The sequence below is a fragment of the Lagopus leucura genome, unplaced genomic scaffold (genome assembly GCF_019238085.1).
Source record: "Lagopus leucura isolate 7727_CA_CO unplaced genomic scaffold, USGS_WTPT01 Super-Scaffold_73, whole genome shotgun sequence".
In the NCBI taxonomy this organism is placed as follows: domain Eukaryota; kingdom Metazoa; phylum Chordata; class Aves; order Galliformes; family Phasianidae; genus Lagopus; species Lagopus leucura.
This window is the reverse complement of record NW_024962252.1, coordinates 63,755,470-63,772,567: the sequence shown is the minus strand read 5'-3', so window position 1 is coordinate 63,772,567 and position 17,098 is coordinate 63,755,470. Positions and strand designations below refer to the sequence as shown.

The window sequence follows — 17,098 nt, the reverse complement described above, 5'->3', positions numbered from 1 at the left end:
AAGTACCAATGTGCCTTCAAGAGCAGCAAAAAAAGTCTCAAAGATAGAGTGCAATTTTTACCTGCAGTATTGTAGAAAAGCAGCTTTCAGTAACTTTGTCTTATCTTCCTGAGCTACAACTTCTAGCCTACTGGCTGGATCAAACGCAGGACTCTTAATAACACAAAGAAAGTATTTCAGATGAAAGACAAACAGCAAGTTTCATTATTAAATTAAAACTGTATTTCTTCATAACAATATAGATTCAAAATAAAAGTGCCACTTGGAAGCAGTTGTGCTTTTTAAACCCAAAAGATAACCTACAATAAAGTAGCTCTGTGTGTGTACGTGTAATATGCGTACACGTATGCTTTAGGCATTCAAAACTAACATTTTTGATAGAATTTAACAAGGTAACAACAAGTTCTATTGCTCACAAAAAGTGCAGACAAATCTAGACAGAGATTAACTCAGTAAGAAAAATAAAGTTCCATTTGAGCTACCACCACAAAGGTCTTCCACTAAAATACTACTGTATAGTAACACATCTAAAAAGGTGATTTAACTGCAATAAAAATTGAAACTCACTCTTAGCCCATCAACACCACTCCTATTTCCTATTTTAGCAAGGTTTTCCACTCTTCCAGCTACTCCAGAGACATCTTGACAACAAATTCTACACACATTTTAAAGACATTTGAAGTATTTAAGAGTTTACTAAATGCACAGTGGCCAAAATTGCAATAAAAATGCTATCACACACATTTTGGTAGGGCTGTATTCCAACAAAAAAGCATAAAAGAGCAGAAACAATATTCCGCATCTATCAATTCAGACTCTAAGCTTTTCAGAATGCAGTAAGAAAATTCTGTCTGTTACACACAAAGGAAGAGGCTTTAGGGACCATCCCGACAGAAAAGCAAGAGCAAAATCTCCAGTCTCTACAGTTTGAACTCAGCATTCTATCAGGCCCAGTAACACCTACTAATAGACCTGTGAGAAAAATTACATATTTCTTAGAGAATTTTACTTCAGATCAAGGGGTAGGGAGAAGAAACACCTTACCCAAACTGACAAATACTGTAAGAGAATACAAACTGTCCAAAAAAAACATTTTGCTTCTGTTCTTGCTTTTCAACCATTACCTCACTTATCGGACCAGCAACAGAAGAGGACAGAGAATCTTCAAGGTCTTCAGGAAGCAGAGAAACGTTTTCCCTGGATAAGATGGTAATAAGTCCACTTCTTTTGGCAAAGAAGATGGGGAGGCTAGTATAGGAACCTGCTCCTAAAATGCTGTCTCCTGAAATGGCAACAAAGGAATAAAGGCATGTCAAATGCAACGGTAAGAAGAAAATATGACACATTTTCATAAACATAGATAAAATTTTGTTAGGAACCAATAGGAATTCCCACAACTGCACCTGACTTACAAAAACCATGAATACTGTTTGCTACCAATTATGTACATTTCAGTGTATGGTTGAGTGAAAACAAAACAAAACCCACCCCAAAAAACCCATCAAGATTCTGTTAGCTCAAACTCTACCTAATTTCTACTTCAGACTGAAAAACACCTCTGAATATCAAGGACAATGTACCTGGACACCTGGTAAAAAGACCTATGATGAACATCAGGCTGACCTTCAAAACAAAGCTAATTTCAAGAAAAACTGAACATTAGAGGGAGGGAAAAAGAAAAAAAAAAAAAAAAAGAAAAGAAAAAGGCCAAAACAAAATAAAGACACCCAGGGCATTAGTTTTGCCCAGAAAGGTTGTGGATGCCCCAGTTAGTTTTGCCTAGAAAGGTTGTGGGTGCCCCATCCCTGGAGGCATGCAAGGCCAGGCTGGATGTGGCTCTGGCAGCCTCTTCTGGTGGCTGGCACATAGCAGGGGGGTTGAAACTAGATGATCATTGTGGTCCTTTTCAACTCAGGCCATTCTATGATTCAGTTATCAGGATCATAGATTTACTTCATCTAAAATACTGCAGAATAATCAATAATGGTATCAGCTGTCAGTTTGGTGTTTTCTCCATACACCTACAAAAAAACTTCAATTTGAAAGCCATAAAAAGGCATGTCAATATGATTCTACTCTCTATGAAATATAACTGTGTAAACACATTCAATTAAAAACCATCAACAAAACATTACATTTTTCCCCTGCATGCTACCTTGAAAGCCAAATAAAATTTTCTCCTGTGGTAATGAAATTCTTCCAGTTCCAGTGGAACAAGCGAACACCTCATCTTCTTTATAGAGGTAAGCAGCGTGGCTGAAGTAATCTGGGACCACCAGGCAGCACATTACTTCCTCTGCAGACTGAAAGCGTTACATATGAACAGTATCATAATCAAAACCTTAAACAAATAAACATCTAACATTTTTAAGGCTGATCTAGAGTTGCATTAAATTTATTTTCTTCTTTTTTTAAAACAAGACAAGGATAAAGCAACAAAAACCACCTCAGTCCCAAAAGGATGCTTTTCATTTGCCCTAAAGTTTAAGATTTTAGGCCTATAACTAGCAGTGTTCCCCAGGGATTGGCACTGATGCCAGTTCTATTCAACATCTTCATCAATGACCCAGATGAATGGATAGAGTCCACTCTCAGCAAGTCTGCTGACAATACAAAGCTGGGAGGACTGACTGTTATATCAGAAGACTGTGCTGCCATTCAGTGGGATCTGGACAGTCTGGAGAGTTGGGCAAAGAGGAACCCAAGGGCAAGCATAGAGTCTTGCACCTGGAGAGGAATGAGCAACTGCATTCAGCAGTACAGGTTGGGGGATGACCTGCTGGAAATGACCTCCACAGAGAAGCTCCTGGGTGTCCTCACTGACAGGTTGGCCATGAGCCAGCAGTGAGCTCTTGTGGCTGAGAAGGCCAAAGGTATCTGGGATGCATTACAAAGAGCGTGGCCAGCAGGCTGAGGGAGATACAGACTCCCAGCTCTGCCCTGCTGATACCACATCTGGAATACTGCATCCAGTTCTGGGCTCCCCATTTCAGACAAGCATCTCCTAGAAAGAGACTGGGGAAAGCAGAACATGATTAAGGGCCTGGAGTACCTCCTTATGAGGAAAAGCTGAGAGATGACCTCAGTACTGTTTATATTTGTCTTGAATACAGGAGTCAAGTTGATGGCAGTGGACTCTCTTCAATGGTCAGCAACAATAGAACATGGGGCAATGGGCAGAATTAGGAACACACTAACGTAAGGAAGAACTTCTTTACAGAGCACTGGAACAGGCTGTCCAGAGGGGATGCAGATTCTCCTTCTCTGGAGATATTCAAGACCCACTTGGATGCCAACCTGTGCAACCTGCTGTAGGGAGCCTGCTTTAGCAGGGGAATTCAACTCAATGATCTCTAGAGGTGCCTTCCAACTCCTACAGTTTTGTGATTCTGTGATCTCTTTTTTGTTGTTTTAGCAAAACAAAACTCTCTACTCAGTTTAGAGCTTTCATTTGCATACCTGAAAAGAGGGATTATACTGTGTGACCTCCACAACAACATCATCAGACATCTGGAAGCCTTTATCTTCTATGGTTATCAGAGTATAGTAGACAAGGCATGGATGATCTCCAGGATGCCATGCTGCAGCAAGTATCACCAGTCCATCACTATTCAACAAGAGATCACGTCAGTAGAGGTGATAATCAAATATTTCTCTTGCTTGAACTCTATCACTTGGAAAACAGATATTTAAGTACAATTACAAGTAAATACTTTCCATATTGTATAGTAGTACAATATTTTAAAAGTAAATTACTACTTTCAGAAAAGCAAACTCTTCGTTCTTTCATTCTGTTTTAATAAAAATATGCAACTGCAGTACAAAACTGAACCAATCCAGTTGTGGAAATGTTATGTAATTAAATCAAATACAAGAGATACAGAAAACTTCCTACATTTGCTGTAATAAAAGTTCTACTTGCTATTCACTGTCTTTGTATTAAGAAAACCTAATAAAAATGACATTAAAAAATGAAAGAAGTTATTCTTAGGTAAAGAGTCATAATACTAGAAAGCTAATTTTGCGCTTCATGCTATGATTATCTAGTTAGCTGATGTGCTTATTTTATTAACAGTGGCACTCAAGTAAAATTAAATTTTAGTTTATTGGAAAAAGATTTTGATAAGAAAGCAGAATGCAACTAGTAGATTCACTTTACCAGATGAACATCAGGTGAACTTCCTTACCGATTCTGCTGTAAATCCATATACTGTACATTTACTCCTCCTTTAATATCTTCATAGTTACTCTCAGAACCCTAAAAACAAACAAAACAGAAAGAAACTACAATGTATCTGACTTAAAACCATACACAAATAGGCTGCTTATTAAGGAAACAAAACAAAACTTCCCAGTGAGTTTGTTCTTACCCAAATTGCATCTGAAATGTGTTCCTTCAGGATTCTGTTGATATCCCAGCTGAGAATATAACGTTCTGATGAACTGTCAATCTCCCATTTGTTTAAATTTGAATTTGTTAGCATATAAAAGCTTGATCTCTCTTTATCCCAAAGAACACTAGAAATCTGCATGTAAAATAGAAAAATCTCAGATACAATGATCTGTATCACTCAGTCCATACAAAAATCACTTACTTGGGAAACTGGAACAAGAGGTGAGACTTAAAGGCTTTGCAAACTCCCCAGGCAACACTGTGCTTTAAAGCTGGGCTTTTTTTTTCAGATCTAAAGAATAAATAATAATTCTCCAATACACAACATACATATTTACTTGATTCCTGTCTGCCTTTTTATTGGAAAAAAAAAAGTATATAACATAAAATCATTAAGAGTCTTCTTTGACATCATATACCCATAGGCAAACTTGTGCTTTTCTTCTCCAAAACGCTGAGACTAGAAGGCACAGACAGACATTAAAGTAGATTAGCATCTGAATTTTTTCAGGCTTACCACAGCATCATTTCCAGGTGATAATATACCCAGAAGAGAAGAAACTTTTCGACCAATTCCAGAAAACATGCCCTGACCTTGTGGCAGAGCATGCTGATGAATCTTGCCAGAATTATCAGGAATCAGTCGAACTAGTTGGCCTCTGGAAGATGATAAAATAAAGCTGCCTCCCTTAAAAAAAAAAAAAGAATTACGTTAAAAAGTTAAAAGCACATTCCTGAAGTAATTATATAGTCATAAAATTCTTCGTCACCTCGTGAAGAGAAAGACTGAACAAGCCACTCATATTATGTGAGCATTAACAGAGATGTTATATATTTTTATATACATCTGAGTAGGGCAATAGCAAACGTAACTGCAAAAAGATGTTATAATGCCAGCGTTGTACAGATCAGAACATATTCTATGCAATATAAGAAAAAGGTGGGGCTTTTAAATGTTTTTAGTTTTTTTGTTTTGCTTTGGTTTTGTTTCTAAGAAATACTACAGATCAGCACTTAGCTAAACATTTAACTGGTAGTCAGTAGTGGAAAAGAGTCGTTTACTTAGCTCTGAGAGCATCACATTTACACCCATGAAACGCATTTCAGTCCAACCACAGTACTAAAACCCCATGAAACACTGTGGACCTTATACTGAAAATTAGTATTATCTTTGCACTAGAAGAATGTGAAGTCTTGAACATAAGGCAAAGCATGCATTCCACTGTAGGTGCTTATACACCTTATTTTAAAAGCAGGAACTTCTGTGCCAGTGCGTTTTTTGTGTCCTAATGGGTGCATCTACATTAAATTTGCATCAGGAGCATGTTTCTGAAGTGATCTGCTAGTCTCCACGTATTACATGCTGGATCACACGCCAGTACTCTACATGTACTATCAATATATCCTTTGAAGGAATCTAAACTGAAAGATGGGCTCTGACCACTGACAGACATTCACTTCATTTCATGAACTTGTTTCAAATAACAACCTCACAAAAATTAAACAGCATAAACAGTGGCTTTGCCACAGCACCAGCCACAGCCTGGAGGCTACTAAAACAGCAAAGTTTACCTAATTTTCATGATCATACCATACAAAAGTTATGCTACAGATTAATTCTGTCCATCTAATATCCAATAATGCACTTTTAGATCACTGACTTAAAATGGTTCCTTTAGCGGTAAATTCTCATACATTTTAACAATGAAGTCAATGTGAAGATCTCACTTTCCTCAGTTTGACGCTTAAAAACTGGACACAGTAAAGCAGTATTTTTATATAAATCTATTGCACTGTACCTTCACTGCTGTCAGGAAACTGCATAGAGAGCCTCCAAAGTCTGTGAAAGTCTCAGTATAGGAACCCTCATGGGCAAGACTGGGCCAGTAGCGCACAGAACCTTCGCTGGTAGCAACCATTATTGCCAGGGACTTGAAGTGGGAAAATAATCATCATAACATGCAAGACAAAAAACAATCAGACTGCAGCTTTACCTACATCACCTTATTTTACATAACAAGATAGCAAGACTGTGAGGGACTCACGCGTGCAAATGTAGTGAATACATATGGATGTACATTCACAGGCATACACTGAACAGCAGGATGATTCTGCAGCATATCTTAATGCATGCAGGGAATGCTCTACTTGCTTATTTTGCTAGTAATAGCTTGTACAGGTTTGTGTTTCTGATACTTCAGTTTGCTACTGAAAAGCAAAAATTCACAAGACAAGCTGCAAGACAAAAGATATAGTGGGGAATTCTGGATGCCAAGATGATGACTTAAAATGGAAGATTACAATTTAATAAAGAAACTGCTCTGGATTGATTAAGAAAATGAAAACAGATTTTTTTCTTCAAAAAGACATAAGGCCACTGTGTGCCTCTAGTAGGGCTTCTGACTTAGAAAACCACCCAGACACCAAATTCAAAACATGATGCAAGAGACTTCCAACATCAGCTGTGCTACAAAGACTACGAAAAGGGAAGGTGCTCATTTTTGCTTTTCAGCTATGTGTACTCAGAATTAAAAGACAGCTGAACTCTTTTCAGCTAGCATGCAGATCAGTTGCATCTGCTTACACTATTTGAACGCTAGTTAACTGAATATTTCTTCATTGGCTGGGAAAGCATGCTAAGTAATTATAGAAACTGTACGGTATTCTGATTACGTAACATGTAAGGGGCATAAAGTGATGAGACTTTATTTCAAGCATATTTAACAAAAAACAACAATCTTAACTTTTAAAATATAACAAGTACACAACTTTAAAACAGATTGAAAACAAAATACACCAGATAAAATAGAACACATTCAAGGTTGGTCCAACAGTATTTTTAAACACAAACTTTAAGAAGTTGGATCACCTGCAGAGAAGATGCGTCACCTGAGGAACTGAGACAACATATAGCTGCTAAACTGGAACTCCATTGGTAGTCGCTGGGTGGCAGCTGGAGTTCCTTGCACAGAGATAACTGTAAGAGATGCAATTATAAAGATGAGACTGTAAGAACTTACTCCTGTGCCACAAAGTCTCCACAGCTGTTGACCCTGACAAAAATTGATTTTTAAATTAGCCTGCACACTGCATAAGGGGAAAAGGAGAACACAAGATAAAAACAAAGTCAAACTTGCTGAAAAATCTCTTTTATCATAACAAGCAAATGGCTAAAACATACACATACACACACACTTTCAAACACAGCAGTTCTGCTTTTGTTATTTCTGTGCGTTTCTCACCTCTTTTCAGAGGTGCCATTATTTAGACATACGTTAATGTAAGATACTAACAAGACGGCAGAACAAATTAAACAGAAAGCACTTGAGAAAACTGTGGCTCTGGGAAGCCCGGTCCAATGGTCGATAACTCTGCACACAGTAGGGGGGTTGATCACTAGATGATCACTGTGGCCCTTTGCAAACCAGACCATTCTATGATTGTACGATTCTATGAAAGCCTGAGGAGGGACAACATTCTTCTATCTTAAGAAAAGTGACATATCAATCAGAAAAACAATAACCGCTGAAAAAAACTCTGTTAAGTACCAGAACCCTTGACATTTCTGCACTGACATTAAGAGCAGAATCTCTATAATTAACAGATGTTGCAGTAATTGGAAGGTAAAGATTTTGTGACTACAGGGCTCCTCTAAACATACTTGCTTCGCACTGTGCTGCTGTGAGAAAAATGTTCCCAGAGAAAAACATATTTTTCTTGACATAAAAAAACTAAAGGAAATACACATTCAACACTGCTGAAACTCACTTCAAAGTCACTCTCAGGAGTGTCTAAACCAACGTGTAAGATACCAACTCTTTCCAAAATACTGGAATAACTTTATCAAGGCTAACACATTGAAATGTAGAACTTTCACTTGGATGTTAAGGTGACAATTAGAAATGAAAAGAGAAATACAAAGCAGTTAAACTCTGCCAGAAACTTGAATAATTGCTGTTAGCATGACCTCTTATCAAATGCTGCTGTCAGTGGAAGAAGCAAACTTCAAGTTATAAGGAAGCCTTGATTTAAAGCAACACAACTGGATAACTTGTCCTACTAGCTCAAACGTACACATTTTTCATCTTAGTCTCTCATTTACCTTTGCAACAGGAGACTGACCAATCTTCCATATAATCAGCCTCTCTTTATGGACTAGCCAGGCCCATCCGCTTTCATCCACCTGAACGCTCAGATGGCCATCAGCTACACAGAAAGTAAATTTTTCAAAGGGTTAATATTTTACAACAGTACAGAGTAAGCTGAAAATCAAGTCACCCTCAGTCTTGTACACAAAGAGCATCTTTTGCAGCAAAATTAAATTCCTTGTTAGATCTTCCACATATTTAAGACACCAGTAACTAAACATAGTATAAAGAATCCATTTTTCAAAATATATAATAAAATATAAAAAATCCATTCGTCAAAATGCTCAATTTTTGAGTGAAAAGCAACACAACTCTAGAAGCTAGCCAATCATTGCAGATAAAAATCATCTTTAAAATAGCTGAAGAATTTTACAAAGCTATTATAAAGCTTTATATCCTTGGTTTCTCTTATCTCCATTAGATAAATGAAGCTTAAGTAATTTACTGAACTGAGAAAACAGTTTCTATTATTGGGGTTTTAGAACTGATAATCAAGCCATCGCTTCTGTTTATTTTCATCCACCGGTTTTATCACCATTACATGAGCTGAAGCTTAATTTAACTGACTGTATCTAATTTAATGGCTCAGAGCATGTGGATTAAAAAAAATAAATAAATAAAAGAAGGAACAACCAGTTCAAGAAACAAGAGAATCCAAAACAAGTCAGTATTTGAGCTATGCTTGTATGCATTCATATGCCTGTATTCTTACAACTGCAATAACAGTTAAACATGCTGGATTCTAACAAAGTCACAAGCATTTCATTTTCAACTCCAGTCAGCTTTTAAATAACATCAACACCACATTAACTTCTCTTGTCAACTTCCAGAAGGAAAATAGTGGATAAGATCTAGTCTTACCATCAGCGTTTCTCAAGGCTTCCATCACCTTAACAGGCAGGGCAGATCCAAAAGCCTTCACATCGTAGTTAACAGTCTCACTTGCTAAGGGATGTTGTATAGCTCTGGTGGGAGTTGCTCTTAAACAAAACAAAAGTTGTTATTAGTTCTCTATTGCTTCTTCAGAAACTCCAATGGTTCTTCACTTCAGATGCTTTCCATGCTTCTGTTTTGTTTTCCATGCATAGCTTCCTGTTCATTTCTCTATTTCACACATATCTGAGGAATTCTCACACTCAAGTTAGTAAGAGAGGGTTAGAACATATCAAACTTGCAGCATTTTATATTAAACTCTGAGAGAATAAAGCTAAGAAAACAGACAAAGTAACCTGACACACCACTGAGTTCTGTCAAGCAATTATTATTACAGTGATGGATGCATGGGGGATTGCTCCACCAACATGCACACCGAGAAGCAGCAACTACATATTTAAAGGCAGAGCATATACATATTCACTACATTCCAAGGACGTGGGCAAGAACTCCAAGAAATAATTCACATCTCTGCTGGTCGTGGGATGAAGGATGAAGTCATTCTTATTGTAAATTTCCAGCCTTTTAAGGGAGGGGGCAGCCCAAAGCTGTTCATTATTCAGGAAGCACAAAATGCTCAATTATAGGGCGTTTCAGTCAGAACTGGATAACGTGAGGCAATACAAAATATCCTACCAAGAAAAGATCTCAGTCAACACAATCCAGACAATACTGGGCATGTGAATTTACTGCATCTTTCAGAAGGGCTCCTTAGCGAATATCACTAAATAAATCATGTCTATAAATAGGCAGAAAACTCTTACTGTAGCCTGAATTACGTATAAAAGAAAGGAATCAACACAAATAAAATAGAAAGCAGAGGCTGATTTAAACACTGTTTCCAGCAGAGGGCAAGATCCTATTCTATAGGACCTGTCCTGATATCTAAACTCTTCAGCACAACTGTAAGAGCAACCGGAGGGAACACCTCACTCGCCGTGCGGCGTTATCTAGGATTTCTCCATCGCCAGCCCGACTGCTGATTGCCTCTACAACCGGCTACTGCTACTGCAGCACCGAGCACCCTGCCCAGACTCTGCGATGCCGCTCGGCGCCCATCAGCTGAACTCACCGAGCAGAGAGGGAGCCGCTCCTCCGAGCCACCGGGGAGAAGAGCCCGGGGGAGCCGGTCGCCGCCACCATGGTCAGGTTCTTCCTGCTGCCCGGTCGGGACAGGGGGCTCGGAGCGGCGCTGCCGAGGCCCCAGCGAGCCGAGCCGCCCGGAGTCCGCGGCGAAGCGGGAGCCGAGGGGAACATGGCCGGAGGAAGGGAGGCAGATCGGACGCTCCCGCGTGGCGCCCCTGAATGACGTTTCAGCGGCGCCGGCGCCGACGTATGACGTCACTGTTCTGCGCCCGGCTGGGCGGGAAGGGAGCCCCTGTGCTGCAGTCGGGGAAACCCCGGGGGCAACCGATCGCTCTCTCAGGTTTCCGCGTGCGTTTCCTGAAAGTTGATGGCGGTCTACTCAGGGAGCAAGTTGGGCTGCGTATAGGTTGTCGGAGGAGATAATCAATTAAAATGAACCGAATAAATAAATAAACATTCACAAAGTACCCATCGTTCTTTCCCACCGCGGTTTCATTAAAGAGAGCATTTAAGCTTGCAGCTGGTGATTTGCCGTTTGATTGAAAAACGGTGTAGCAAATACTGCTTAGGCAGACCAGCTGCAAATAGCTGCCTGCCTGCTTTGGAATGAAATTAGTCTGGAAAGACAGTGGCAGCTCAGATTTCATCATCTGCAGACAAAATTCTCATTGATTGGTTATTTACTGTGAGCGGTTTATAGGAAGCAAACTTAACTGAGTGTGCCCTTCAGCACTGTTCAAAGAAAGGTGTGCATAGAGGGTCTGCAACATCTTCATGAGAAATGTCGTGAGTTACCCAGCAGGTCACAGCATTAACTGATTTGTCTCGTACCATCATGAGTTCGAGATTTCTTAAGCAATAGGCAGCAATTCTCCCAACTCAAATAGTTGGAAACATCGAGCAATGTGGTCTCAGCCAGTTCACTCTATACCTTTGCAAAAAGTGGATATTCTATTACTCCACTAATAGGAATCCACTCCCTTTTCAAAGATAACCAGTATCTTGGTATCAGAAGATTTAAAAAAAAATAATTGAATTATCTGCTTGCAACCCGAGTTAAAAGAACTTCAGAGTTGCCAGTCTTTCACTGCATTTAAGATAAATAGCTTAACAAGTAGCTTAAGTTACAGCAGGGGAGATTCAGGCTGGACATGAGGAAGTATTACTTTTCAGAAAGGGTGGTCAGGCACTGGAATGGACTGCCCAGGGAGGTGGTGGAGTCACCGACCCTGGGGGTGTTCAAGGAAAGACTGGATGTTGTGTTGAGGGACATGGTTTAGTAGGAGCTATTGGGAATAGGTGAACGGTTGGACTGGATGATCTTTTAGGTCTTTTCCAACCTTGGTGATTCTATGATTCTATGATTCTAATAAGATTAATGTAAGTAATGTAAAAAGATTAAATTAATTAGTAAAATTAATTTGTCCCTCTCTACTCTGACCTTTTGAAGCCCCATCTGGAGTACTGTGGCCAGATCTGGGGCCCCTAGTACGAGAAAGACAGGGAGCTCTTAGAGAGGGTCAAGAGGAAGTCCACTAAGGTGAATAGAGTAAAATGCATTAATTAGTAGTAGATTTTGAAAAAAGTATTTGTGTTGCATATTTATCTGTGTGCATGTGAAGTTAATTATTTTAAAATGTTTGGGGATCATTTTCACTTCTTTCCAATACAAAGAGGATATGTTTAGGCCAAAGTAGCACACCAGTGCACGCAGCATAGAAGAGAGGTGGTCTTATATAATGTACTGCAAAGGCACTTTAAAAACTACTAATTGCAGGAAAGTTCTGGCCTTTCACCCAGGAGATGTTGGATAAGCTTGATCTGATTTGTTAAATAGACTTTAGCTGTGATCAGAAGCTTTTCTGAGTACCATTTGGCATTTGCAGTACACTAGCAATACCCTCGTTCATGGAACTGATCCTCTTACTGTTAACAGTAGCTTAAGCAAAACAAATAGCAGAGAGCAGAGATTTTTGAGCACAGCCAACAACAGCCCACAACATGCTCTCATGTTTCATTAAGTAATTATAATAAACAAGCAGACTGTGCCCTCTTAGAATCATGGAATCTTTAGAATTGGAAAAGATCACTAAGACCATCTAGTCCAACCTTCAACCCCCACGTGCCCGCTAAACCATGCGCCAGGGTGCTACATCCACACACTTCCTGAGCACCTTCAGGGACAGTGTCTCCACTACATCTCTGGGCAGTATGTTCCAATGCCTCATCACTCTTTCTCAGAAGAAATTTTTCCTGATATACAACCTAAATCTCCCATGGTGCATCTTAAAGCTGTTACGGCTTGTTCTATTGCTATTTACCTGGGAAAAAAAGGCCTGCCTCCACCTCACTACAACCTCTGTTGTAGAGAAGAATAAGGTCACTCCAGAGTCTGCTCCAGCCTAAACAATACCAGCTTCCGCCACAGACCTCCCTGGAGACAGCTAGTAGAAAAGGTAGAGAAGAGGTTGTGTCCCAGCAGCAGTCAGTGCAAGTGGTTTCATCAGGAGATGATACCCGTCTCCTGAACTGAAATTGTTTTTAGGGAAAACAGCAGGCGTGCTCAAATCATCTGTAGTCTGGATGTAGTCTGATTAATGATGATGTAACTTTTCATATCTTCAGGAAAATCTGTCCTGCACTTGTTTACAGATTATTTATTCTCTTGCACTATTTAGGGGAAAAGAACAGCTTAACCTATGCCAACATGCTCACAGGCATTGCATACCTTGGCATTAAGTTTGTTTTCAGTATACCTTCTTTCAGTATCAAGATGTCGTTCTCCAGGTAATGGCAGTAATCTTCAGAAAGCTTCAAAGATGTTTCTGAAATCAACTGCTTTCTGAAACTATTGGCAAGTTTCTCTTGCGTTTTTTCTTCACACTCCTTTTGATTCTGTGCTAATATTTTATAATCCACCACAGCCTCTAAGCACTGCTTGAGAGCACCCTCCTTCACTCCCAGCTCCTCATTTGCCCTTTTTTGCAGCAGTGACTTTGGGTGTTCCACCTCCAGCTGTGCAGAAAGGTCACACACTGTATGCAGTGGAAAAACAATGCTGTCCTGTATTTGTTTTCAGCTTATTTATTCTCTTGCACTAGTTCGAGGAAATGAACATATTGATGTGTTCACAGATTTGCATGCCTTGGAATTAGCCTTGTCCAAATCCTCTTGCATGTATTTTTTTTTTTTTTCAGTGAGTCACTTAAGTCAGCAGAAATTTTCTGAGATGCTTCTGTGACGTGCTGCTTTCCAACAGCCTCAGCAAGCTGTTGTTGCAGCTGTCTGAGTGTTCTCTAGAGAAACAATGGTGCAGGAGTGTGAAGCAAAAGGTAAAAAACTAAAGCCTGCATTTTTATTTTTGCTTATCAGTTCCTATACTTAAATCATGTTTCTGAGTGAACCACAAAGGGAAGAAAAGTGGTAGAGGAGAATTGCCCAACGCTCACTGGGGTGCAGAGCTGGGATTTGCCACTTGCCAAATGGCAGCAGAAAGGGAAGAAAACAGAGGCAACTCGAGGGATGGCCTTCCAGGCAGGTAGCTCATAGCTGGTAAATTCTAGAAGCGCCAGATGCCTTTGGGAGCTGCTCTACTTCAGTGTCCACCTGACCTTTTCTTCTGCTTCTTCTGTTTTGCGTTTAAAGACTGCTCTTACCTGGTTGGTCTTCTGCGCATCTTCCAGCTGCTGACAGAATAAATGCATACATTTACACCAGGGAAGGGAAATGTCCCTGCAGAAAAATACAAAGGGCCATTCTCAGGAAAGACAAAAGGGTGGCTGGCATAGGCAACTCTCTTCTGAGAGGAATGGAGGGCTCTATATGTCAGCCTGACCCTACCCACAGGGAAGTGTGATGCCTCCATGGGGCCCAGGTTAGGGATAGTTCTAGAAGACTCCCAGGTCTGATCTGCCCCTCTTATTACTACCCTTTATTAATAGTTCAGGCCAGCAGTAATGAGGTTACAGGCCTTCTTGGCTACCAGGGCACCCTGCTGGCTCACGGCCAATGTGTTGTCCACCAGGATCCCCAGGTCCTTCTCTGCAGAGCTCGTCTCCAGCAGACAAAGGAGGAAAAAAAAAAAAAGTGTTAACCACTTTGGCCAATCCAGCTCAGCCTCCTGACTAATGAGGCAGGGCACTCCCAGGCTGGCACCTTGAGAGAGAAAGGAAAGCAGTGGGGGAGGTTGGGAAGGGTAGGGAGTTAGTGGATGGGTCTAAAAAAAAACCCAGAGCAATGGCAATGATCTGAAGAGGAATGTTAATTTACTAAATCCAACAAAATCAAAATGAGAGAGTGTGTCCAAAGCTGAGGCCTTATGCTGTAGGCTGCAGAGGGAACCATGTGCTTCTCTGCTGCAAAACAGAGAGAGAGAGTGAGAGAGTTTTTGCTTGTGGTTGTATAAAATGTGATTGTGCAACTGCCATTAGTACATAACATCGTTTTTGTGTTACTTTCTTCAACAAATCACAGTAAACATCAAGGTATTGGTATCTATATAATGTGCAACAGTGCTTCCCAAGCTCCATATGCACATTTTTCTTTTAAGCAAATACTCTGTATCACTGTAATTCTGTAAAAACAGACTACAGAATAATGGGACTAGCTCAGAGTGCTTAGCCTTAGAAGAAAACATTCACAACAGCAGTTGTGGTGAGATGGAGGAACTTTATTGAGAAGCAAAGATTACGCAGTTCTACAAAGAGAAGTGTGGCACAGAAGGGGTTTTCTACCCAGGAAGACCGTTGCTCAAGTTGTCTCAAATCCCTGCGCATCATTTGCTGAGCTTGAGTGACTTTCAAAGGTTTTGGTCAGACCAATGGGGCAGAAATTGCCACTGCTTCTCCATCTGTGTTGCAGAGACTGAAACAGGGCAGAAACTGCTGCTGCTACTCCACCTATGTAAGAGTCATTGAATGGGGCACACAGTACTGCTTCTAGTCCATGTGCGTAGGAGAGATTGAGCAGGGCAGGATTTGCTCCTGCTACTCCATCTCTGTTTGAGAGGTTGATCGGTGCAGAAGTTGCCACTGCTTCTCCATCCGTGTTGGAGAGATTGAGCAGGGTAGAAGTTGCTGCTGCTGCTACTCCATCTGTGTTGGAGTGACTGAGCAGGGCAGAAGTTGTCCTTGCTACTCCATCTGTGTTGGAGAGATCGCGTGTGGCAAAAGTTGCCCCTATTACTCCGTGTTGGAAAGATGGAGTAGGACAGTAATTGTTGTTGCTGTTCCATCTGTGTTGGAGAGATCAAGCAGGGCAGAAGTTGCTGCTACTCCTCCATCTGTGTTGGAGAGATTGGTTTGTGCAGAAGATGCCGCTGCTGCTCCATCCATGTAGGTGTCATCGAATGAGGCATAAACTTCCACTTCTAGTTCATCTGTGTGAGAGAGATCAAGCAGGGCAGAAGTTGCTGCTACTCCTCCATCTCTATTGGAGAGATTGGTTTGTGCAGAAGATGCCGCTGCTGCTCCATCCATGTAGGTGTCATTGAATGAGGCATAAACTTCCACTTCTAGTTCATCTGTGGAGAGAGATCAAGCAGGGCAGAAGTTGCCCCTGCTACTCCACCCATGTTGAAGTGATTGATCAGGGCTGAAGTTGCCACTGCTGCTCCATCAGCTTTTGGAGAGACCGAGTATAGCAGAGTTGCCCCTGCTACTTCATCTGTGTTGGGGAGACTGAAAGAGGCAGATGTTGCTGCTGATACTTCGTCTGTGCTGTCCTCTGCCTGTTCAAAATAAATAAATACAAATTGTCAACACTTCAGCAAATCATCTCAGAAGAGGGTGTAATGGCAAACATTTTGTCAATCCAGAGGACCATCACCTGCATGACTTTAGATTCCAAAGGGACTTGTCCTTGATTTTCCTGATCTGTGCAATCCACGCAGTACACGCGAGCACTGCAGCTAGAGGGACAGAAGGCACATTCAGTTGCGTGCACTTCCTGTTGCACTCCTATAGGCCCTTTCTTAGCCACGTGTTCCAGACTGATAGCAAACTGGGAGAGAGCAGCACAGACTTGCTAATAGGTACTTAAACGTTGTTTTCCGGCATGCTTGGTTTACTACCAAGTTCTTCCCTGAATTAAGGCTGCTATGAAAGACATAGCGAACTTTATTCCCAGAGATGCTGACAGCCCACAGTAGCTCCAGGCAGCCTTTCTTCCTGCTTCCAGCTACTACTGGCCAATGGAGGCAGGGGATAATGGGGATGACCAGAGGGGAAGAAATGACATCTAGAACAGGTGTCCAGTTATTCTGGGAGGTATATATGGGCAGGATGGGCTATGTGCAGGGAGGCCAAATTCACCTGTGGGCTTCCATCATCAGGACATGTGCTGATTTTGCCACGGATGTTGGGTAGAACAGCCATGACAAGAGGAGGAATAACGTGTTATTGCAAATAATAATGTATTATTGGAAAATTAACCAACCAAACAACTGACAACAACCACCACCACCAAGAAAAGGAAGAAAATGTTTTCACTTACTTGTCTTATTTATTTGCAAGGCTTCTTCTAATGTCCTCACCCACCC

The 17,098-nt window shown here is 40.8% G+C and overlaps 1 protein-coding gene and 1 long non-coding RNA gene across 2 annotated transcripts in view; both read right to left on the bottom strand.

The window, feature by feature from the left end:
• Positions 1 to 10,731, bottom strand: part of NUP133 (nucleoporin 133) — a 30,522-nt gene extending 19,791 nt beyond the window's left edge. The window contains exons 1-12 of the mRNA XM_042887957.1: positions 10,547 to 10,731; positions 9,403 to 9,521; positions 8,496 to 8,599; positions 7,263 to 7,370; positions 6,193 to 6,324; positions 4,911 to 5,081; positions 4,371 to 4,526; positions 4,188 to 4,258; positions 3,460 to 3,607; positions 2,156 to 2,303; positions 1,125 to 1,282; positions 62 to 153 (exon numbers count right to left, since the gene is read on the bottom strand). Of these exons, the coding sequence (XP_042743891.1) occupies positions 62 to 153; positions 1,125 to 1,282; positions 2,156 to 2,303; positions 3,460 to 3,607; positions 4,188 to 4,258; positions 4,371 to 4,526; positions 4,911 to 5,081; positions 6,193 to 6,324; positions 7,263 to 7,370; positions 8,496 to 8,599; positions 9,403 to 9,521; positions 10,547 to 10,731 (1,592 nt within the window). The remainder of the gene's footprint in view (positions 1 to 61; positions 154 to 1,124; positions 1,283 to 2,155; positions 2,304 to 3,459; positions 3,608 to 4,187; positions 4,259 to 4,370; positions 4,527 to 4,910; positions 5,082 to 6,192; positions 6,325 to 7,262; positions 7,371 to 8,495; positions 8,600 to 9,402; positions 9,522 to 10,546) is intronic.
• Positions 10,732 to 15,208: 4,477 nt separating this feature from the next.
• Positions 15,209 to 16,492, bottom strand: LOC122192190. Its single transcript, XR_006182563.1, has 2 exons — positions 16,387 to 16,492; positions 15,209 to 16,288 (listed from the first exon to the last, which is right to left on the bottom strand). It is a non-coding gene; the product is annotated as an uncharacterized LOC122192190 (long non-coding RNA).
• Positions 16,493 to 17,098: the final 606 nt, after the last annotated feature.